This window comes from Cannabis sativa, chromosome 7, assembly GCF_029168945.1.
Source record: "Cannabis sativa cultivar Pink pepper isolate KNU-18-1 chromosome 7, ASM2916894v1, whole genome shotgun sequence".
Taxonomy (NCBI): domain Eukaryota; kingdom Viridiplantae; phylum Streptophyta; class Magnoliopsida; order Rosales; family Cannabaceae; genus Cannabis; species Cannabis sativa.
Window position 1 is genome coordinate 45290372 of NC_083607.1, and position 20814 is coordinate 45311185.

The 20814-nt window shown below is 32.4% G+C and overlaps 1 protein-coding gene across 4 annotated transcripts; it reads right to left on the reverse strand.

Moving 5' to 3' along the window:
- Positions 1-7433: 7433 nt before the first annotated feature.
- LOC115723239 (uncharacterized) lies at positions 7434-10416 on the reverse strand. Of its 4 annotated transcripts, none has more exons than XR_009688795.1 (7): positions 9841-10416; positions 9364-9554; positions 8755-9003; positions 8400-8591; positions 8228-8308; positions 7854-7910; positions 7434-7751 (listed from the first exon to the last, which is right to left on the reverse strand). XR_009688795.1 is itself a non-coding variant. In XM_061118888.1 (6 exons), exons 3-6 carry the CDS (start codon positions 8985-8987, stop codon positions 7742-7744), a joined length of 396 nt encoding a protein of 131 aa, XP_060974871.1. In that variant the 5' UTR covers positions 8988-9003; positions 9364-9554; positions 9841-10416; the 3' UTR covers positions 7434-7741. The 4 variants fall into 4 exon arrangements, 2 of the variants coding, with proteins under 2 accessions (XP_060974871.1, XP_060974870.1); XR_004012926.2 differs by having other exon boundaries at positions 8740-9003; positions 9364-9573; positions 9841-10413; XM_061118888.1 differs by lacking the exon at positions 8400-8591 and having other exon boundaries at positions 8740-9003.
- Positions 10417-20814: the final 10398 nt, after the last annotated feature.

Consider the following 20814-nt stretch of genomic DNA (forward strand, 5'->3'; position numbering starts at 1 on the left):
GCATACTTGCTTTGAGATACAAATGTACCTCCTTCCATTTGTCTCACTTGAAGACCAAGAAAGAAATTAAGCTCACCAACCATGCTCATTTCAAATTCACTTTTCATTTGGTCAACAAATACACACTTCATGGTTAGATGTAGACCCAAAAACTATATCATCAACATAAATTTGAGCAATGATAAAATCAGATTTTATATGTTTGATGAAAAGAGTTTTATCCACACTACCTCTGTGATAGCCATGAGAAAGTAAAAATTGAGTCAACCTTTCATACCAAGCTCGAGGAGCTTGTTTCAGACCATACAAAGCTTTTTCAAGTTTGTATACATGGTACGGAAATTGAGGATCTTCGAATCCTTTTGGTTGCTCAACATAAACTTCCTCATTCAAAATACCATTAAGGAAGGCGATTTCACATCCATTTGAAACAATTTAATATTGAGAATACAAGCAATACATAAAAGTAAACGTATTGATTCTAATCTTGCAACGGGAGCAAAAGTTTCATCAAAATCAATACCTTCTACACGAGTGTACCCTTGTGCCACCAAACGAGCCTTGTTTCTTACAATTGTACCGAACTCATCACTTTTATTTTTAAACAACCACTTTGTTCCAATAACATTTATACCTTTTGGTCTTCGGACCAAAATCCATACCTTGTTGCGAACAAATTGGTTGAGTTCCTCTTGCATTGCATTGAGCCATTCCTCAAAGGTCATGGCTTCCTTCACATTTTTCGGTTCATATTGAGAAACAAAGCAAAGAAAGTGATTAAATTAATATACCTTCTGCGAGTTACCATGCTTTCTTCGGGATTTCCAAGGATGAGATCTTTTGGATGATTCGGTTTGACTGCGGTGCTTGGTTCTTTACGAATAGAGTCGGTGATGATGTTTGGATGAGTCAAGATAGGCGGTTCGGTTCTCCGGTTTCGGTTGCGGCGACAGATTCGTCATTTGCGGCATCGGCAATGGGTTCTGTGCATCGGGATCCGTTCGTTACAACTTTTGGAGGAGTATCCATGAGACTATCTATCTTGGCTTCGTGGAAAATTCGAAAAATCTCTAAAATCATCAACAACCACATTAGCCGATTCCAAAACAGTTTGAGTTCTCATGTTATAAACACGATAAGCTCTCTTGTTTAAGGAATATCCAATAAACACACCAACATCACTTTTAGCATCAAATTTACCAATATGCTCACGATCTCTATAGACATAACACACACATCCAAAAACATGAAAATGACTTACATTGGGGCGCTTACCTTTCAGCATTTCATAAGATGTTTTTGAGGTACACGGACGAATAAACACTCTGTTTATTATGTAGCAAGCCGTGTTAATAGCTTCAGCCCATAATCGCTTAGTCAACTTCTTGCTATTTAACATCACTCTTGCCATTTCTGCAAAGTTCGATTCTTCCTCTCAACAACTCCATTTTGTTGAGGAGTTTTGGGAGATGAAAATTCATGAGTTATACCTGTAGACTTGCAAAAATCATCATACACAGAATTTTCAAATTCCTTACCATGATCACTTCGAATTCGAACAATTTTCCCAATATTACAACCTTTCTCAACTCTTAATCTCAGACAAAGAGTTTTAAAGGCATCAAAAGTGTCGATTTTTCTCTTAAGAAATCTACCCATGTAAAACGAGAGAAATCATCAACACACACAAAGATATATCGTTTACCATTCAAACTTTCAACTTGGATTGGACCCATAAGATCCATGTGAAGCAATTCCAATACCTTTGAGGTATTGATATCGACACTGAGCTTGTGAGTGATTTTTAATTGCTTTCCAAGTTGACACGGTTCACACTTACCTTCACTTTCCTTACCAAGCTTGGGAAGACCTCGAACAATACCTGCATTTGACAATCTTTTCAGGTTTTTAAAATTGATATGCCCAAGCTTGGCATGCCACGGATACGTGGTGTTGTTGATAGGCGAGTGACAAGTAAACACGGGGGTTAGAGTGTAACGATTATCATTGGATCGAAATCCTTGCAAGATACATTCATTGTCATCATTCATAACATAACAATGATCACTATCAAAAGAAACGATAAACCCTTGATCACGAGATTTGGCCCGATGCTAAGTAAATTAGCCCTCAGTCCTTCAACTAACATCACATTTTTCAGTCTAGGTAACCCTTCAAAATTTAGAGTTCCCATACCAACAACTTTTCCTGATAAGCCATTACCAAAAGTGACTTCTCCACATTGCATAGGCCGTATGTTAGTCAAGAAATCCTTGTCACCTGTCATATGTCTAGAGCAACCACTGTCAAAGTACCACATTTGAGATGCGACGGTTTATCAGAAAAACCAGCTAGACACTTCTTTTTCACCCATATTTGTTTCAAACCTTTATGTTTCTTTTGAGATTTTTTCAAATTATCAAAATAATTTGTTTTAAACAGGTTGTTCAATGTGAAACATTTAGGTCTGATATGTCCTTTTCTACCACAAAAATGACAAATGGGAACAAATCTTTTTACCTGAGATCTTACCCTTTTCGAAAATCCTGGAGATTTTGCAGCGTCAGAAGCTGTTCTTGCTGTAACAGGCTGTGAAACTGTTACGGCAGAGTTTGTAGCCTCAAGGTGATTCGTTGGAACACTAGATTTTACAAACTTCGTGACTCCAGAACTTTCCATTCCATTAGAACCAAGGCCTGCGAAACCTCTTTGACCTGCATTCTGAGCTTTTTCAAAAATAGAAGATCCAGGGTTAAGCATTTGAACATTTTTCTTAAAATTTTCAAGTTCCTTCTTTAATAGAGAGATTTTTTCATCTTTATCACAAAAACTTGTCTCATATTCTTTTCTTTTCAAATCACACATTTCAATCTGATGAGACAATTTTTTATTCAATTTATTCAACTCTCTATTTTCAGAAGCAACCTGAATCCATTTTTCATACATGACTTTGTATGATTCAGCAAGAGATTCTTCACAGATTTCAGACTCATCTGAATCTGATTCCTCTTGTTTGGTAGTATTATTCAGACATATCAATCTATCTTTCACCTGTGAATCACACACCACATTAGTCATAACAGAGGTTAGGGCAACATTTTCAGTAATATCTTCATCACTTTCGGTTTCATCATCACTCCAAGTGACATTGAAACTTTTCTTATTCTTTTTCAAAGTGTTTGCACACTCAGATTGAATATGCCCAAAACCTTCACATTCCCTGCACTGAATTCCCTTTTTGTTAGAGACAGAAGGTTTAATGAAAGTATTACCTTTTGAACCTTTCGAAATATTCTTTTTATTTCCCATCTTTTTCATATATTTCTGAAAATTCTTAGTTAATAAAGCAATCTCATCATCACATTCACTATCAGAATTTTCATTATCAGCAACTTTCAAAGCAATACTTTTACCTTTATCAGCAATGGATTTGGGTTTGTCCTTTTGTTTAATCTGTTGATTTAATTCAAAAGTACGTAAGGAACCCATCAATTCTTCCACTTTCATAGTGCTAAAATCTTTAGCTTCCTCCATTGCCAAGAGTTTCGTATCAAACCTTTCTGGAAGAACTCTAACAATTTTTCTCACAAGAACAGAGTCATCAAGCTTTTCTCCAAGAGCAAAATATTCATTAGCAATGTCAGATAATTTTTCATAGAATTCAGTTAAAGTTTCATTATCAGACATTCTAAGCTCATCAAATTTAGTTTGAAGCATGATAAATCTAGATCTTTTCACATCAGAAGTTCCTTCAAACTGAGTTTGAAGAATCTCCCAAGCTTCCTTAGCAGAAACACAAGATGATATAAGTTTAATGTAACCCTCACCTACACCATTAAAGATAGCATGCAAGGCTTTGCTATTGTAGGCAGATAGTTTATCATCTTCAATAGACCATTCCAGTTCAGATTTTATAATTGTATTACCTGAAGAATCAGTCTTAACCGGTGGAGACACTCCTGATAGTAGCATTCTCCACGCCTTCTCATCTTGAGATTTGATGAAGGCTCTCATTCTAACTTTCCAGTAAGGATAGTTAGAGTCATTAAGCAATGGTGGTCTAGAAATAGAACTTCCTTCGCAAAAAATGACATTCTAACAAAAACGTTATAGGACCACACTAAGAGTTTAGTGTCCCGATCTGATACCAATTGAAAAACCGTGTTTTTGCAAATGTCGATTGTATATATAAGAAAATATAAAAGCGTAAGCGTTTGCGAAGCGAGAAAGTAATCGCTACGCAAAAGAACGGAACGAGAATATAAAATATTTGCAGAAAAATAAATAACTTGACACAAGAGATTTATACGTGGTATCAGTGTTCTCACGAACACTCCTAGTCCACGGGGCCACGCCCAGAGAATGAAATCAATTAATAAAGTATCAAAATTACAAAGACAATTGACTTAAACAAGTTTAGACTCCCTCTAAAGTATTGCCGCAATCCTTTGTAATCCACTTTATGAATCTGACTTCTTGAAACACCTTCAAGCCCGAACTCCCTTCGTCTTTGAAGTGTGAGTGCTTACTTCCTCCCGAAGTAAGGCTTTAGCAAGTCTTCTCCCGAAGACCAAGTGCTTACTTCCTCCCGAAGTAAGGCTTAATCAAGTCTTCTCCCGAAGACCAATCTCTTGTTCAGTCAAGTAGTTCTTCACAACCTCTAGGATAGAGTAAGAACAGAAATAGAACAACTAGAACCTAGGTGAACAACTAGGCTCTCACAAAACAAAGAAAGACTCTCTTCTCTCAAAAGATAAATGTAAAAAATGAATAATGGAAGAGGTAATTCGAATGGTTGCTCTCTAGGCTCTATTTATAGATCATAGAAACCAAAGAGGCAACCACAAGTTCGAATTAGCAGCTGTACAAAAACTTTCCAAAAACAAACACGATCTGCTACATCAGATTCGGTTGCTGACGAAACGGATACGCCTGAAACGGAAACTTACTAAAATCGGGTCCGATCTTCTTTCAAAGCTTGATTCCTGCCAAAAACAGATTAGATATTCTGATTGTATCAAGATACAATCGAAATTAATAAGGAAAAGGCAATAATCAAAGTTTCCCTTAAAATGACAACTTTCCAAAAGAGAATTCCTTCTCTTTTGAGAAGTTTTCAACAAAGGAAAGTTCAGCTGAAAGTGCAACTTTCCAAACAAGGAAAAAGGCAACTTATAACCGAATAAAAGAGGTAAGATTTCGAAAATTAATGCATAGCAATCTTACCATAAAAAGGAAAAATTATTTTGTCACCTAACTTGCCAAAAAAGGACTTTACAAATGTTGTGGCGTTAGCAAGAAACGATCTTGAACAATGGGTATGTGCTCAAGAAAAAACTTCTTCACCATTCTCTTCCTTGATTGAAATTGGAGAAGGTGATGAGCATTAGTGTGCCCCTCATGTTGATTATTTCAAGATTAATGTGGACGCTGCTACGTTTGAGGATAAGAACAAATTTGGGTTCGGTTGGGTGTTTCGGGACACTAGAGGTTGTGTCATCCATGCTAGGACCGGTTCTTGGCAAGGGAAGGTCGACCCTGGTTATGTTGAGGCGTTAGGAGTGAAGGAAGTTCTAAGTTGGATAAAAAATTCAAATGTCTCCAATGTCACGGTGGAGACGGATTGTTACCATCCAAGCTCTTCGTAGTTCAATAACAATGGCCTCTCCGTTCGGTAGATGCATTGAGGAGTGCAAATCTCTTCTTTCTAACTTGAATAATGTTAATTTTCGTTTTGTTAAACAATTTGCCAATCGTGTTGCTCATGCTTTTGCTCGAGTCTCATGGTTATATGTTGATCGTAGTTATTCGGATTCCTCTATTCCGAGTAACATGTTTGATGTAATTGTGCAAGAAATACTTTAATAAAGTTTCATCTTTTATTCAAAAAAAAAAAAAAAACTCCGGAGGTACAATTTAATATATAAATAATTATTGTATGAGTAAAATTAGAAAAAGAAATAGACAGAAATTTTTGAATAAAAAAGGAGAAAGATTTAATTAATAGTATTATACTATTAAATTACAGTAATTACTATAGATCAATAAAGTACACATACATAATTATTATTTATTATTAATATTATAATATTCTTTAATTTTTCTAATATCCTCATCTTAAGGTTTTCACACATAGGATAATATTTCTTATCTCGAATTCCATAGAAGCTAGTAGTGGAATATTTTAGACAATGATCTGAAAAAAAGGGTAAGTATTAATCATTATTTGTCTCATTTTTTTAAACACTTTCCTATAATATACTAAAATATTACTAGGTTCTATAGGGCCTTGAGAAAGTCAAAGATGGACTCTCTCACTTTCTTCATCTTAAGTAAACCACCCATGTGCATAGGTTTCTTAAATCAAAAGCTTTGTCGTTGTGAATCTTAATTAATTTGGATCTTATTTTAATGTTCTCCTATGTTTAATTATTAGATTATTTGATTAATATTTTCTATCGTCTTGTTTATGCCTGTATCTAGGGTTTTGGTAAATAGAATAGAATAATTTGGGGAGTGGGAATATTAGATTAGTTGTGACAGTATTTTTGACCAAGAGCTAAGTTTCTTCCTCTGAGCTCTTTTGTTTAAAGTTGTTAGTTTGGCTCTTGTATTTGTGCTTGAACAATACGTGGCTATAATACAAAGGAGAGTACTAAAGATTACCTTCCTCCATCCATATAGTTCTCATGTTTATTAATAAGCAACAGAATTAAATCATTAATTTATATTCATTTACTTAGCAAAGAGAACACTTTTTTAAATATGAGATAAAAGAAAAAAAAAAATACTTCCTCCACTAAATTTTTAAAGAATGTTTTTAAGGTGAATAAATTTTATTTATTTTTATTTTATCTTTTAATATTAAATATATAATAACAATTTTATTTTTTAAAATATGTCTTGCAACATAAATATCATATATTATAACTTAACTAAAAAGGACAATTTATTAAATAGTTTAAGCATTCTAATTACATTTCTTGATAAAAAGTTTTGAAAAAAAATACTACTACAAAAAGTATAATTCACGTCGGTTTTTAAGTGTCACTTAAAGAATTTACGTCGGTTTTAAAACCGACGTATATACCGTAGACGCAAATAGTTTTTTATTAGCGTCATTTTCAAAACGACGCAAAAAACAATTTTCGACATTTATAAACCGACGCTAAATACTTACTTTTCTATTTTATTTTATGCGTCGGTTAAAAAATGACGCTAAATGTTTCATGGCATTTTAAAACTGTCACAAAAAACTTATTGCGTCGGTTTAAAAATGCCATATCTATTACGAAAAATACTTATTTTTACCTATTGCGTTACTTATAAAATGAAGCACAAATATAAGTAAGGGAAAATTGCAAATTTTTCATACAATTTTCCCCACCTGCATTATCAAATTTTTAGAATAACTCTATATAATAGTAAATACATAATACAAAAAAAAAAAATTAAAATAACATTTTTAAAACTTACATAAAATTAGTAATTGATTCTATTAACTAATCACACAACACCAAAATTGTTAATAAAATTGATTCTAAAACTTAAATTCTATGTATATCGTAAACTAAATATAAACTAATAACATATGCAAAAGATAACAATAATCATAAAACTTGTTACTTATGTATTATAACAAAAGTAGTAACCTTAAGTACTTAATCTATAATCAAAGGCTTCACAAATTCGGGCCGCTCATCCCGTATGGCATTGATCTCCTTGTTACTATAAGGAACGTCTAACTTGAACTGTAAAATAAAAGATAAAAAACATTAATCATTATATTAAAAGTATAATTAAAATACAAACTAAATAAAGATAAAACATTAATCATTATCATCATCTTCCACCTTTGTCCGACTAGATCCAACATCATCAAACTGTAGTGGCCAGCAGAGCTATATATTCTTCATTGCCAACAAAGGAATTTAAAGGTTCAGTAAAAAATATTTGAAATTGAAAATATATAAGTACATTAATTAAAAGGGTAATGATATGAGATGTTAAGAATTATGGGTTCATCCAGAAATCAATTACAAGTAATCAAATATCCAAATTTGATATAATAAAATTATAATATCATGTTCAAAATTATGGAATTCCACCTAAAACCAACTAATTATTTGTTCAATGTTCTTAAACATTTTCATGAAGTACTAAGAAGTGAACTCAAAATTCAATGATCAAGTTGTTTCTGCCAAGTTCTGAAAGTACCAATTATTACCTGAAATGAAGCATATAATGCTGGAAGAAAAGGGTGATCCAACATGTCAAGAATTTATCTCTCTGCACAAGCTCTATGCACCTGTAAAAGTGAAAACCATTCTTCTCAGCATCCTTTGAAAAGTAATATAGTAAGCATGTTTAAAAATAAAGTCAAATTTAATATATAATACCTTATTTCGGTTAAGCATAACACCTTTATCCATAGCTTTACGGTCTCTATGTATTCTTCAATGTCAGAATTTTAACGGCAGTGTAGCACATATTAATGCACATACAAGCTACAACTTTACGGTCTCTATATATTCTTCAATGTCAGAATTTTAACTTCAGTTTCAATGCATGTATAATTTAACCCTGGATGTCTAATAAGCAGGTAACAAAAATCACATTTTAGAACCATATGGACACAATTTTGTGACGAATTCAGTAAGGAACATAACTATATACTAAAAAGTGATCAAGTGGAATATGATAATAGCAATATACATATTCATCCCACAGTTTTAATACCTGTACATTGCATACTGAGTCAAATAAATGGGAGTGGGATCAATATTATTTGTTGGACTATGTTGTTGAATAGCACGTATATCATCCAAACCAAGAACTGCGTCAGCATGTTCATGCGTCAAAATAATCGAATCCACCCTAGGAATCTTATAGAGAGAGAACCATCGAAGTACTTGCTCCCTAAATGTTTTCCCAACATCAATCAAAATATAGCTATGTTTACCCTCGGTTTGGCAATAATCAATCATCAGAGATGTATTGCACCTGCAATTAGAGGTAAGATCAGGCAATGATCAAAGAAATGAGTTACTGCCTAAAGGTAGTGGAAGGTCAAATAGGTACTTCAAGAACCAAATTCAAAACTTTGTCACTAATAAAATGTATAAAAAAAACACACACACAGCAGAATTACAAAAATGACGCAAACAGAACATAATACGTTCAAACTCTCAAATCTTAATTAATGTTACAGAGAAAAACAAATTTCCATTACACTTTGGAAAATTAAAGTTGCCACAAAGTTTAAAAATAAAAAATAAAAATCCATTACGAAATTAACCAACAAAACAACACTAATCTACACCACAACCATAAAGAAAAACCAATGTGAAGTGAAGAAAATACCTAAGCAATAACACCAGAAAGACCACCAAGGCCCACTGCTGATGATTTCTGAGGCTACTAGAAAGGCGTCGATGGATCGATTAAAGGAAAGAGATTGGGGTTTTGAAATGTACGAGAGGGGTTTCGAAGCTCTCAAACTCACTGAAGAAGACGAAGTCACGAACTGGGCAAAGAGAACAAGAGTGACCACGCTAAGCAGTATCACAAGCACTGGAAATGAGACATTGATTTCATCAAGAATGAAAATATTTTTTCAATTTTACAATCCACGAAAAAAATCAGAAAAATGCAATATATATATAAATATATATCATATCACAATTATAATCTATTTTTATATTAGCATTGTATGTTCTTAAAACAATAATATTAATAATAATAAAGACAAAAAAAAAGATTGCTAGATTCATAACATTACAGATTGAAGGTGGTTTGGGATTCTCCAAAAAGAAGAGTAATAATGTCTTCGTAGCTTACCTAATTTGTAGATTTTGGTTGTGTTGGAGAATAAACCACTATTGATGAGGGATCTAGATGAAATCAAAGGAAGATAAAGAGGCCCAATTCAAAACCCTCTAATTCAATCTGTTAGAGGTTATCTTTCCCTCTAACTCCAAGACTTCCCATTACTCCTGGACGGGATGAAGAAGACGAAGTCACAATCAGTTCAAGAAGGAGAAGAACTTGAAGAGGGGGTCACCGTTTCGATCGCCAGAGCCCTTTATCGCAAAATGGGATGAGTAAAATCTGATTGCAAAGTGAAGGTATAGGAATATATGGTTATTCACTCTCAAATGTCTATGTTACAATCAATTTTTAAACCTCATAAACACAATATTTGAGTGTTTATAACAGACGCAAAAGGGAGCGAATTGTTTCACAATTTTTGCCAATTATCGTCAGTTTTGTTTTTACCGTCACTTTAGTAAATGACGCAAATTCTGTATTATTAGTGTCATTTAGAAATAGACGTGCCCAATAGTTTAGTTACTATTCACGTCGTTCAACGCTATGAACAGTAGCGTTGACCGACGTGAATAGTGTAATTTGTAGTAGTGAAAAAATGTTTCCTGATAAATTAAACAAGATAAATTATAATTATTTTATTTCCAAATAATTTTATTAAATAGCATATTACAAATATAAATTCTCATTATTCTTCATTTATCTCAGTATATTTTTCCATTAATTTATTCTAATCTTAAATAATGTGCAGTAAACGTCATGAATTCAAACAATAGAATTTCATTCATTCTTATAATGATTAGGATGGTAAATATTTTGATCATATTTGATACCGCTGATATGAGGCACTTATGAAGTATCGAACACAATTATGAAATGTCTATCATTGGTTAACAATTCTTGATAATATTTGTTAAAGTAAAACAAGTGGGGTCTCGTAATTAATTATACTAATCATAATATTATACTTCATAAGGATGCTAGACACAATGTAAAATGCTACTAACATAATTCTTTACACATTATAGTACATAAGTGTTATTCAATACAAACACTTAGACAACAACACTTTAATGTCAAAAAAAATGTAACTTCTAACTCATTAAAGTGCATATAAGCGTTATTCAATACTAAAACTAGCGACTATCACAAGAAAGAGATGCTAGGCATAATTTCATCAAAATAGATTTCTTATGTTAGTCGCAATTTTATACTGTGGCCTATAGATTTGTTTAAATGCTAGGCACAATAAAGAGATGTGACCGAAAGTTTAGACAACAACACTTTAATGTTAGAAATATATGACTCCTAACTCATTGGAGTACATATAAACGTTATTCAATACTATAACTAACAACAATCAAAAATTAACTTAATCAAGGAGAACAAAAGTACAAGCGTAATTCATTCCCATCCATAGAGTCAAAGCTTTTGCTAGAAATGTTGAAGAATTACCTATACCACAAACTAAAAATATATTGTAAATAAATACATAAGCTAAAAATATTTTGCAAATAAACAACCATAGTTTACAATAAACTCAATTTAACAATCTAAACAACCGATTAAAATGAAAATAAAAAACTATTTAACCATAAAAGAGATCCCTTTAATTACAATCCTAAAATGTTGTATAACTTATATTGATAAAATAATTTACATGCTAAACATTATGTTACAGTCTCAACTCCTAATTTAATTTAGATAGTATTTTTTAACATAAAAAAATTTAAATTGAATTTTAAAATTTACAACAAAAATAACATAATTCACTACCCTACGGTACTTCCACCCACCATAAATGGCACAAACCATCCAATATTTTATGTTTTCTCCAAAATTAAAATTAAATAACCAATTGAAACATCAATAAGGAAAAGATATAAATATACTATATTATATTTAATTTAAAATTATTATAACATTAAAGAATAAGTAATAATAGATAATTTATATATTTTTAGAATTTTTCTTAAGTGAGAACATCACTTTTGGTCTTACATGTAAGGAGATTTTTTAAACCTTTGATTTTTAATCTGATGGTAATGGTTTGTTGTAGTTTATTTGTAGTTTTTTTATTTATTTTTCTCTAAAATGATGCATGATATTATTATTATTTTTTACCAACTTTAATGAGATGATGATGAACGAGATGAGTTGGGACTAGTGCAACTGGGTTCATGCGAATATGGTGATAAGGCCATGGTTCAGGTGAAGAGAAGTTGAGGATGATGATGAGATGAGAGTGAGGGTGGGCGGAGGGTTTTCTTAGCTCAAGTCAATTTCTAGGTTTTGTAATGGTGGGGGAAAGAAGAGAGGATGATTAGGGTCTTACGATGGGGTTTTCGGCGAATGGAGGTGGTGAAGGGTAGTAGACTCACTAGGAGTGAGGTCGATCCCACAAGGAGTGTAGTTAAGTACGTTAAAATTAAACTTTTACTTCTATTTGGTTAAATAAAAAATAAAGAAAGAATTAAGAATAAGAAACTAGTAAGAAACAATTATACAAGAAAATTTAAAGTTAATAAAAACTAGGGTGTCGATTTCAATTGTTTCTATTGAATATGGTCTAATATGAATATTTCCCTAATATTAATTCCAATGCAATAGCAGGTTTACTAAGGTAATTTATAGTCTTCTCAGATATATAAACCTCAATTACATGCAAACTTTCTACTCTCGTGATAAATTTAACATGCAACAGGCATTAAACACAGAAACCCTATAAGCTATCTAAACCATATAGGTACTCTCGTCCTATATCGAAATTCAGTTCTATTCTACTATAGCATATTTGACACTCACTTCTCAGATCTCGCATCAAAATCATAGACAGTTAATTGGTGATCAGGCAATTAAAAGTAATTAAGCACAAATAAAATAGAATACATAGAAATTAGGGGGAAAATTAATCATATTAAAACCATAAACAATGTTAAACAATATCCATCTAACCCTAATTAAAGTGTTTAGCTACACATGTTCATGAGAGCACAATCACACATATTAACTTTAAGAAAAGAGATAAAAATAGAGAAGAGAAGAATGCTGAAAACCCTCTGAAGAATGCCTCCAATATTGCAGTTGATCTCTCCACTTTCCATCTGTATTCTCTCTGTTTTTCTCTCTAAAATTGCTTGATGAAATCAACTCCCTTCTTCCCTTTATATAGGCATTGAAGGCCTAAAAATATGGAAAAAAACGCAATATTTAAATTCCCACTCGAATTTAAATTTTTGGGAAACCTCAAACGAGATATTTTTTTCTGCTGCGTCGACTGATAGTATTTGGACCATAACTCTCTTAATATTGCTCGGAATTGAACGATTCAAGATGTTCCGGAAAGATAAAAGAGAGATCTAGAACTTTCATGTTTTGACTTTTTCCAAAATCCAATCAGAAAACCGTCGAATTCAGGCTTGAAGTTTCGGCTTCCACAATTTTCTCTATTTTAAATATCATGATATTTTTTATCTTTTTCCCATCTTTTTCTCTGATATTTTTCTAATCTTCTTCTACTTTAAATCTGTAAAAATAAAAGATAACAAGCGTAAAAATGCTCCAAACACGATTAAAACTTAATTAAAAATATACTAAACTTAATCTAAAATTAATACTAAAAATAACCTAACAAATTCCCCCAAACTAAGCTTTTACTCGTCCTCGAGTAAAACACTAAATAAACATTAAACAAGTCAATCTCCAAAACATGAGTAATTTTCAAGTAGGTTCAATAATATGATTATGAAAAAATTCACTTATACATACAATCCAGAATTTCAGTTCAATTACACCCTTGACATATTTCAATTTATTTTCATTTAGCTCATCAAACCATAGAATGCAATTAACTAACAATTAAACCACTTTATGTATGCCAATTACAATCATCAATCCACTAACCAAAAATTCTATATGCTTGCAATACTTACTATTCTCCACTAATATAGATTAATGCACAACCAAGAATCAGAAGGTCTTTCTAGGCTTGTAATGTTAGGCTTAGGGTAAAGGTAGTTGAAATGGTCATTTAGGCTTTACTATACCATAAGCTTCTCCAATCATGTCACCCACAATATTTTTCACACAATCCCAATACCCTTTTTTCTAATTACATGAGAGATATATTCTTCAACAAGGGTGCAACAACTTTATATTTATCTTTTTTTTTTTTTTAGATTTGACACTAGTTGTCAGATTTTTCTTTCTTTTCTCCTTTTTTTCAAGTTGTTGTCAATCAATTTTTTTTTTTTTATATTCTCTCAATTTTCACACTTTTTCCACACACATACAACAAACTTCCCATCCAAATTCCCCCAAACTAAAGATCTACTTATGGTATGATTAGGGTCAAATTATTCATGGGTTTATCTTTTTATGCTCAATATGTGTAAAACAAAGAATAGGTTAAAGCTCAAAAAAAGGTAACTAGGATAAAAATTACAAGGATGGCTTGAAAGGTACAATCGATCCAAAAAATTGCCTAAATCACTTTCCTAATCATGCATAATTTATTATTTCGCGTCAAATAGCAAGCAAACAAGTTCTAGAATTTTCCAAACAACTTTCCACATTCCACAATCAACATGCATAAAACAATTCAATTACTAGCAAATTACCTAATATGATTCCATGCTCAAAATTGAAATTAGTCAAGAATGTAATATCACCAAGCATACGGATTTTTCGAAAATAAGTGAACTTTTCAAATCATGCTATCTACCTACTTTTAAATTGGCTCACATTAAGAAAATTGACTCAAAACAATAAAAACTAAAAACTAAAAATTAAAAGACATAAAACTTAAAAAAAAACTCAAAATAAAAATTAAGTCACTGCTCCCCCAAACTAAAGTGACACATTGTCCCCAATGTGACATTAAAGAAAAAGGAAAGGAAACTTACCTGGGTGCCACATCAATAAGCGGTTGACGCCCATAATAAGCGTCATGCAAGACAACTTGAAAATTGTTGTTGTACTTGCCTTCAAGCTTGGCAAGTGATGAGTTTGAATCAAAGTCAGTACCAACAACACAAGACTTTGGATGATGAGCTTGGGGAGAAGCCTTTCGTAGCTCGCAGAGGATGTAATATGGTGTTGATGAAATATATAGATTTATTGGTGGTTTATTAGTCAATATCATTGATGAAGTCGAATCAGTGATGCCATGTTCTTCCTCATCCCCCAATGTCACAGTATCTACTCTTTCATCTAACAAACCTTCTTCTTGTTGCTCACTCTCCACGTGGCTATTCATACCCTCACTTGTGATTTCATATTCAATGAGTTCCTCTTCACAAAGATCTTGATCTTCAATTGTAGGCTCATTATCTTCCTTGTACTCAACTAATGACCCTTCTTCATTGTAGCAATAACTCTCATAACTTTCATCATTAGAATTATTACATTCTGAATCATGAGCCATTGAATTATCACATAAGGATCTCACCATGTCAGTTAAGCGATTAATCTCTCCTGGAAGTGATTGCATAAGTGCTAGTAGTTGTTCCTCTTTTTCAGATTGTTGAGATGAATTTGGGCAATAAGGTGGGTATTGGTGACTCCAACCCTGAAGTGATGGATCCCAATGCCAGTCGTAATCAAAATCTGCCATATTATTCAATAGATCTATTATGCCATAGCCTCTCATTAATAGAGGCGCTCCAGTGACCTCTGCTCCATAATTAACCCAGCTTTTTGTTTCATCATTAAGTCCATTATAAAATAGCCACGTAAAACACCCACTTGAGAAAGTGGGATAACATCTCTCTCCATACTCTTTAAATCTCCTCCAAGCAGAATAGAATGGCTCATTGTGTTGTTGGGCAAAATCCTCAAGGTATAGCATCTGGATTTACCTTGCAGGTCAAGCTCATCAATAAAACATTAGTAAAATAAAATAAAACTAAATTAGTACTAAAAAGATAAAAATTTGAAACAACAAAATTAATACTAAAACTAAAAAGAAAAACCAAATTAGAAAAAAATTTAATTTTTAATAATATTAACTATCACTCCCCGGCAACGGCGCCAAAAACTTGTTGCGATATTTTTGCACACGCAAGTGTACGTATCGTTTAAAGTAGTAGACTCACTAGGAGTGAGGTCGATCCCACAAGGAGTGTAGTTAAGTACGTTAAAATTAAACTTTTACTTCTATTTGGTTAAATAAAAAATAAAGAAAGAATTAAGAATAAGAAACTAGTAAGAAACAATTATACAAGAAAATTTAAAGTTAATAAAAACTAGGGTGTCGATTTCAATTGTTTCTATTGAATATGGTCTAATATGATTATTTCCCTAATATTAATTCCAATGCAATAGCAGGTTTACTAAGGTAATTTATAGTCTTCTCAGATATATATAAACCTCAATTACATGCAAACTTTCTACTCTCGTGATAAATTTAACATGCAACAGGCATTAAACACAGAAACCCTATAAGCTATCTAAACCATATAGGTACTCTCGTCCTATATCGAAATTCAGTTCTATTCTACTATAGCATATTTGACACTCACTTCTCAGATCTCGCATCAAAATCATAGACAGTTAATTGGTGATCAGGCAATTAAAAGTAATTAAGCACAAATAAAATAGAATACATAGAAATTAGGGGGAAAATTAATCATATTAAAACCATAAACAATGTTAAACAATATCCATCTAACCCTAATTAAAGTGTTTAGCTACACATGTTCATGAGAGCACAATCACACATATTAACTTTAAGAAAAGAGATAAAAATAGAGAAGAGAAGAATGCTGAAAACCCTCTGAAGAATGCCTCCAATATTGCAGTTGATCTCTCCACTTTCCATCTGTATTCTCTCTGTTTTTCTCTCTAAAATTGCTTGATGAAATCAACTCCCTTCTTCCCTTTATATAGGCATTGAAGGCCTAAAAATATGGAAAAAAACGCAATATTTAAATTCCCACTCGAATTTAAATTTTTGGGAAACCTCAAACGAGATATTTTTTTCTGCTGCGTCGACTGATAGTATTTGGACCATAACTCTCTCAATATTGCTCGGAATTGAACGATTCAAGATGTTCCAGAAAGATAAAAGAGAGATCTAGAACTTTCATGTTTTGACTTTTTCCAAAATCCAATCAGAAAACCGTCGAATTCAGGCTTGAAGTTTCGGCTTCACAATTTTCTCTATTTTAAATATCATGATATTTTTTATCTTTTTCCCATCTTTTTCTCTGATATTTTTCTAATCTTCTTCTACTTTAAATCTGTAAAAATAAAAGATAACAAGCGTAAAAATGCTCCAAACACGATTAAAACTTAATTAAAAATATACTAAACTTAATCTAAAATTAATACTAAAAATAACCTAACAGAATGGTAGATGGTGGTGGGGTTGGTCATGGTTCAGGCGAGGAGAAGGTAGAGACAAGGTGGCAATGGTGGTTAGGATGAAAAAGGAAGAAGATGAGAAAATAGGGTTTTATAAGAAAAGGAAATTCACGGTATATGAGATTGTTTTGGTTAGGATATTATTTGAGAAATTATATTTTGGTTTTGTTTGTTTTTTTTTTTCAAAAATTTCTTCACAGCTCGTAAAGAATCCTAACTTACGCCTGTTATGGTAATATTTTCGCGAAAATCCAGCAAAAATATTACTGATTGCTCTTTTAACTTGTACCACTTATGCTAAAATTTTGCTAGAAAATTGCTACAGCAGGCGAACTTCTCCAAATCAGCGACAAAATTCATTTGTTCAAGTCGAATTTTGATGTAGTAAAATTCAATCAAAAATCTAGCAAAAAATTCAAACCTCCAAAAAACATCCAAAATTCCAAATTATGCTCTAATAACCCCTAAAGCAACACACAAAATGGAGATAAAAAATACTAGTGAAGAGATCCAAAGAATTTCACATGAAGAGGCTTCAAACAAGCACTAAAAAAAAGGTGCTTTAGAACAATCATTACTCTATGCGATTGTTTTTCTCAGTCCCACATCAACGTCTTTTTCTGTGAGGGGTTCAAGAGCAGTCGTCTGAGGGTGGTTTTGTTTTCATTTATTAATTTACTATTATTAGTTTAATTTCAATTAATGTTTATATGGGGTTAGAATTATAAGGAGTTCATTCCTTAATTAATTGTAATGTTGTGATCGTATTTATGTGTTGAAACTAATTATTTAGTTTTTCCATTAGTCTTGTCTTTTGACATGGTTCTTTACTCTTGTCTTTTGACATGATTTTTTAGTCTTTTCTTTTTAGTTTTTTTTTTGTTCGAGTCTTGTCTTTTGGCATGGGTTGTGTAGCTCAGAATCATCATGGTGCTATGGTAGAAGCATTCAAGAAGGGGAAGATTGGATGTGTTCAACCCGAAATTGCTTAATAATAGGCAGTAAGGAAGCATTGAGTTGGATTGCAACTCATTCGTGGGATAGAGTCATGTTGGAAACAGATAGCTTGGTGTGTGTCCAAGCGATTCAGAGCGGTATTTTATGTCTTCACAATTTGTGTTTTGTAAAACGATCTGTAAATAAGTTGGCTCATTGCTTGGCAATAGACTCTTGTTTCTCTACAAGTCGTGTGCTTCAGTTGGAGGACTGTTCCTCTGAAGTGCGTTCTATTGTTTTGAATGAATTTATTAATTAATAGATCTTATGATTTTTATTCAAAAAAGTGTAAAATCCACCCAAAAACTAAAAATAAAAATGAAAGCGAAACATAATAAAATAAAATAAAAGTAAAGGAGGGGAGAGAGAAAAAGTGTTTTTAAAATTTAAAAAGCATCAAAATTATGTTTCCAATTTTTATTTTAAATTAAAAAAATAGAAAATAAAATTTAGTTAGCGAACACACTTTCAAAAGTTATTTCCATAATTTTGATTAAAAAATAAAAAATTTAATTTAAAAAATTCTAATATAACTAATAGTATAGTATATATGTTTATATGTACACTAACTCATTTTAATTGTATGCACCTCCACCATTTAACTAATTAAAATATAAAAAGAAATGCTTTCATAAGTGAGAGCAAAGTGATGCTCTCACGTAAATATTTTTATATATAAAATATGGCAATTAAATGACAGTTGTTGGTTTAACTATTTTTTTAACGTTTCTTTTTTAAAAAGAAAATAAAAATTAACCAAAGGTTACCTTGACTTCACCATCTCAAACAAAATCTTATCAAACGACTTAGTTGAAGTTCAATCCAATCGCTTGTGGTTCGAGAATTTTTAGATATTTTTCTTGATGAACTTCCAAGTTTACCACTGCACAGAGAAATTGATTTTATTATTGATTTGGCACCTAGAGCATAACTGGTTTCTAAGGCCCCCTACAGAATGTCTCCAGCGGAAGTTAAGGAATTAAAAATTCAGCTTCAGGGGTTGCTTGACCTAGGGTTTTCACGACCTGGTGTGTCATCATGGGGAGCTCCCGTATTATTTGTCAAGAAGAAAGATGGATATATTTCACTGTGCTGACGACACTATAATCATGAACAAATATATATACATTAGAAAACCTTACATTGGTGGCAGAAAAATATTATGGCTCCTTCCATTCAAATATCTAACCCTTGTTCCTTTATATTGCAGAGTAATAATAAGATCTGAGCCTGGATCTCCTTCAGGTATTGGAATCCTTCACAATCATCCACACTATGATTGAGTACTGAAGTGATATGAGTGGGCAAGGTACACTACACTATAGGACCTCGAAATTGAAGAGAGAAGAGAGAGATAGAATTTGAAATATAGAGGCTCTGTAAGCGTAATATTTGAAAACCACCCTTTCTCTATTTCTTTTTTTTTTCACAAATATGAACTAGGAAAGTTCTATAAATAATTTGGATATCAGAAAAGAAAGATTACCATATGTAGCCCAAAATTTCTCCACTGATTCCTTCTAGTCGAGCCTCTCTACCCGTCATTATACCCCGCGAAGTAGAAACAATTACAAGGTCAAAATTTCTCTTACGATCCCAAATTAGACCAATTGAATTCTGTTTGTTTTGATTTAATAATTATTTCTATTAACTTCAAAAAAAAAATAGTACTTCTAAATTGATCTCATCCCTTCCACACTCCCAAGAAAAGCTCGAACGACCTTCAACAAAAGGGTACTTGTACCCGAAACCAACACAGGTAGGTACGTAGAGAATACCTAGGGGCGCGAGACAAATCTCTCTAATAAACTATGCAAAATAGCCCCGTAACTTCGGGAGAAGGGGTGCCTCCTCACAAAGGGGGTCGCAGTGACCAGGTAGAGAAACCCGCAGGAAAATCCCCTTCTTGAAATGTAATGTCTATACGCTTTGGATCAGCATAACTTTTCTGCCTACTTTGCGAAGCAAGCATCCGAGCCTTGATCTTGTCTATATCTTCATTGGTCTTTTAAACAAATTCTGGACCCAAGTACTTCCTTTCTCCAATTTCGTCCCAGTGGATTGGGGAGTGACATTTCCTGTGAAGACCGCTTAGTTTAATTTAGAAATTAGCAGTTATTTATGAGTTAATTATGGAAAATTCTTTATAGATAGTTAAATAATTATTTATGCTGTTATTTGAATTCTGAATGCATTTTATGTCATATAGTGAAATTTCATAATTTTGCATTTCCGGTGCCCGGCAACATGGAACTCGGTGTTTGGCTTAGTAGAATCACAACTTAGCATGTTAGTATAGCGGGGCAGTTTATAGACATTGGGAATGTCGGGATTGGTCGGGAATTTAGAATTTCCCAAAATACCCTTTAGTACCCCTTTTATGTTATTTTAGTGTGGAGGGGCAAAATGGTCATTTTGCCCCATTGATATTTTGTCCTTTAGTGGACTTAGTAAATGAGTTTAATATTGTATTTGTTATTTGTTGGTTGAAGTAAAGATTAATTTTATGTATTTTTATCATTTATTAAAAGTTAGAAAAAGTTGAGGAAAATCAAAGATTAAGAAAAATTATTTTTCTCTCAAACTCTCTCTCCCTCTTTTGGCCTCCTTGAGCAGCAAGGATTG

Coding starts and splice junctions, on each gene's coding strand:
- LOC115723239 (XM_061118888.1), bottom strand. CDS start 8,987: ATGATTGATTATTGCCAAACCGAGGGTAAACATAGCTATATTTTGATT. Junction 8,309..8,739: donor ACTCAGTATGCAATGTACAG/GTATTAAAACTG, acceptor TCACTTTTACAG/GTGCATAGAGCTTGTGCAGA. Junction 7,911..8,227: donor CATTATATGCTTCATTTCAG/GTAATAATTGGT, acceptor TTGGCAATGAAG/AATATATAGCTCTGCTGGCC.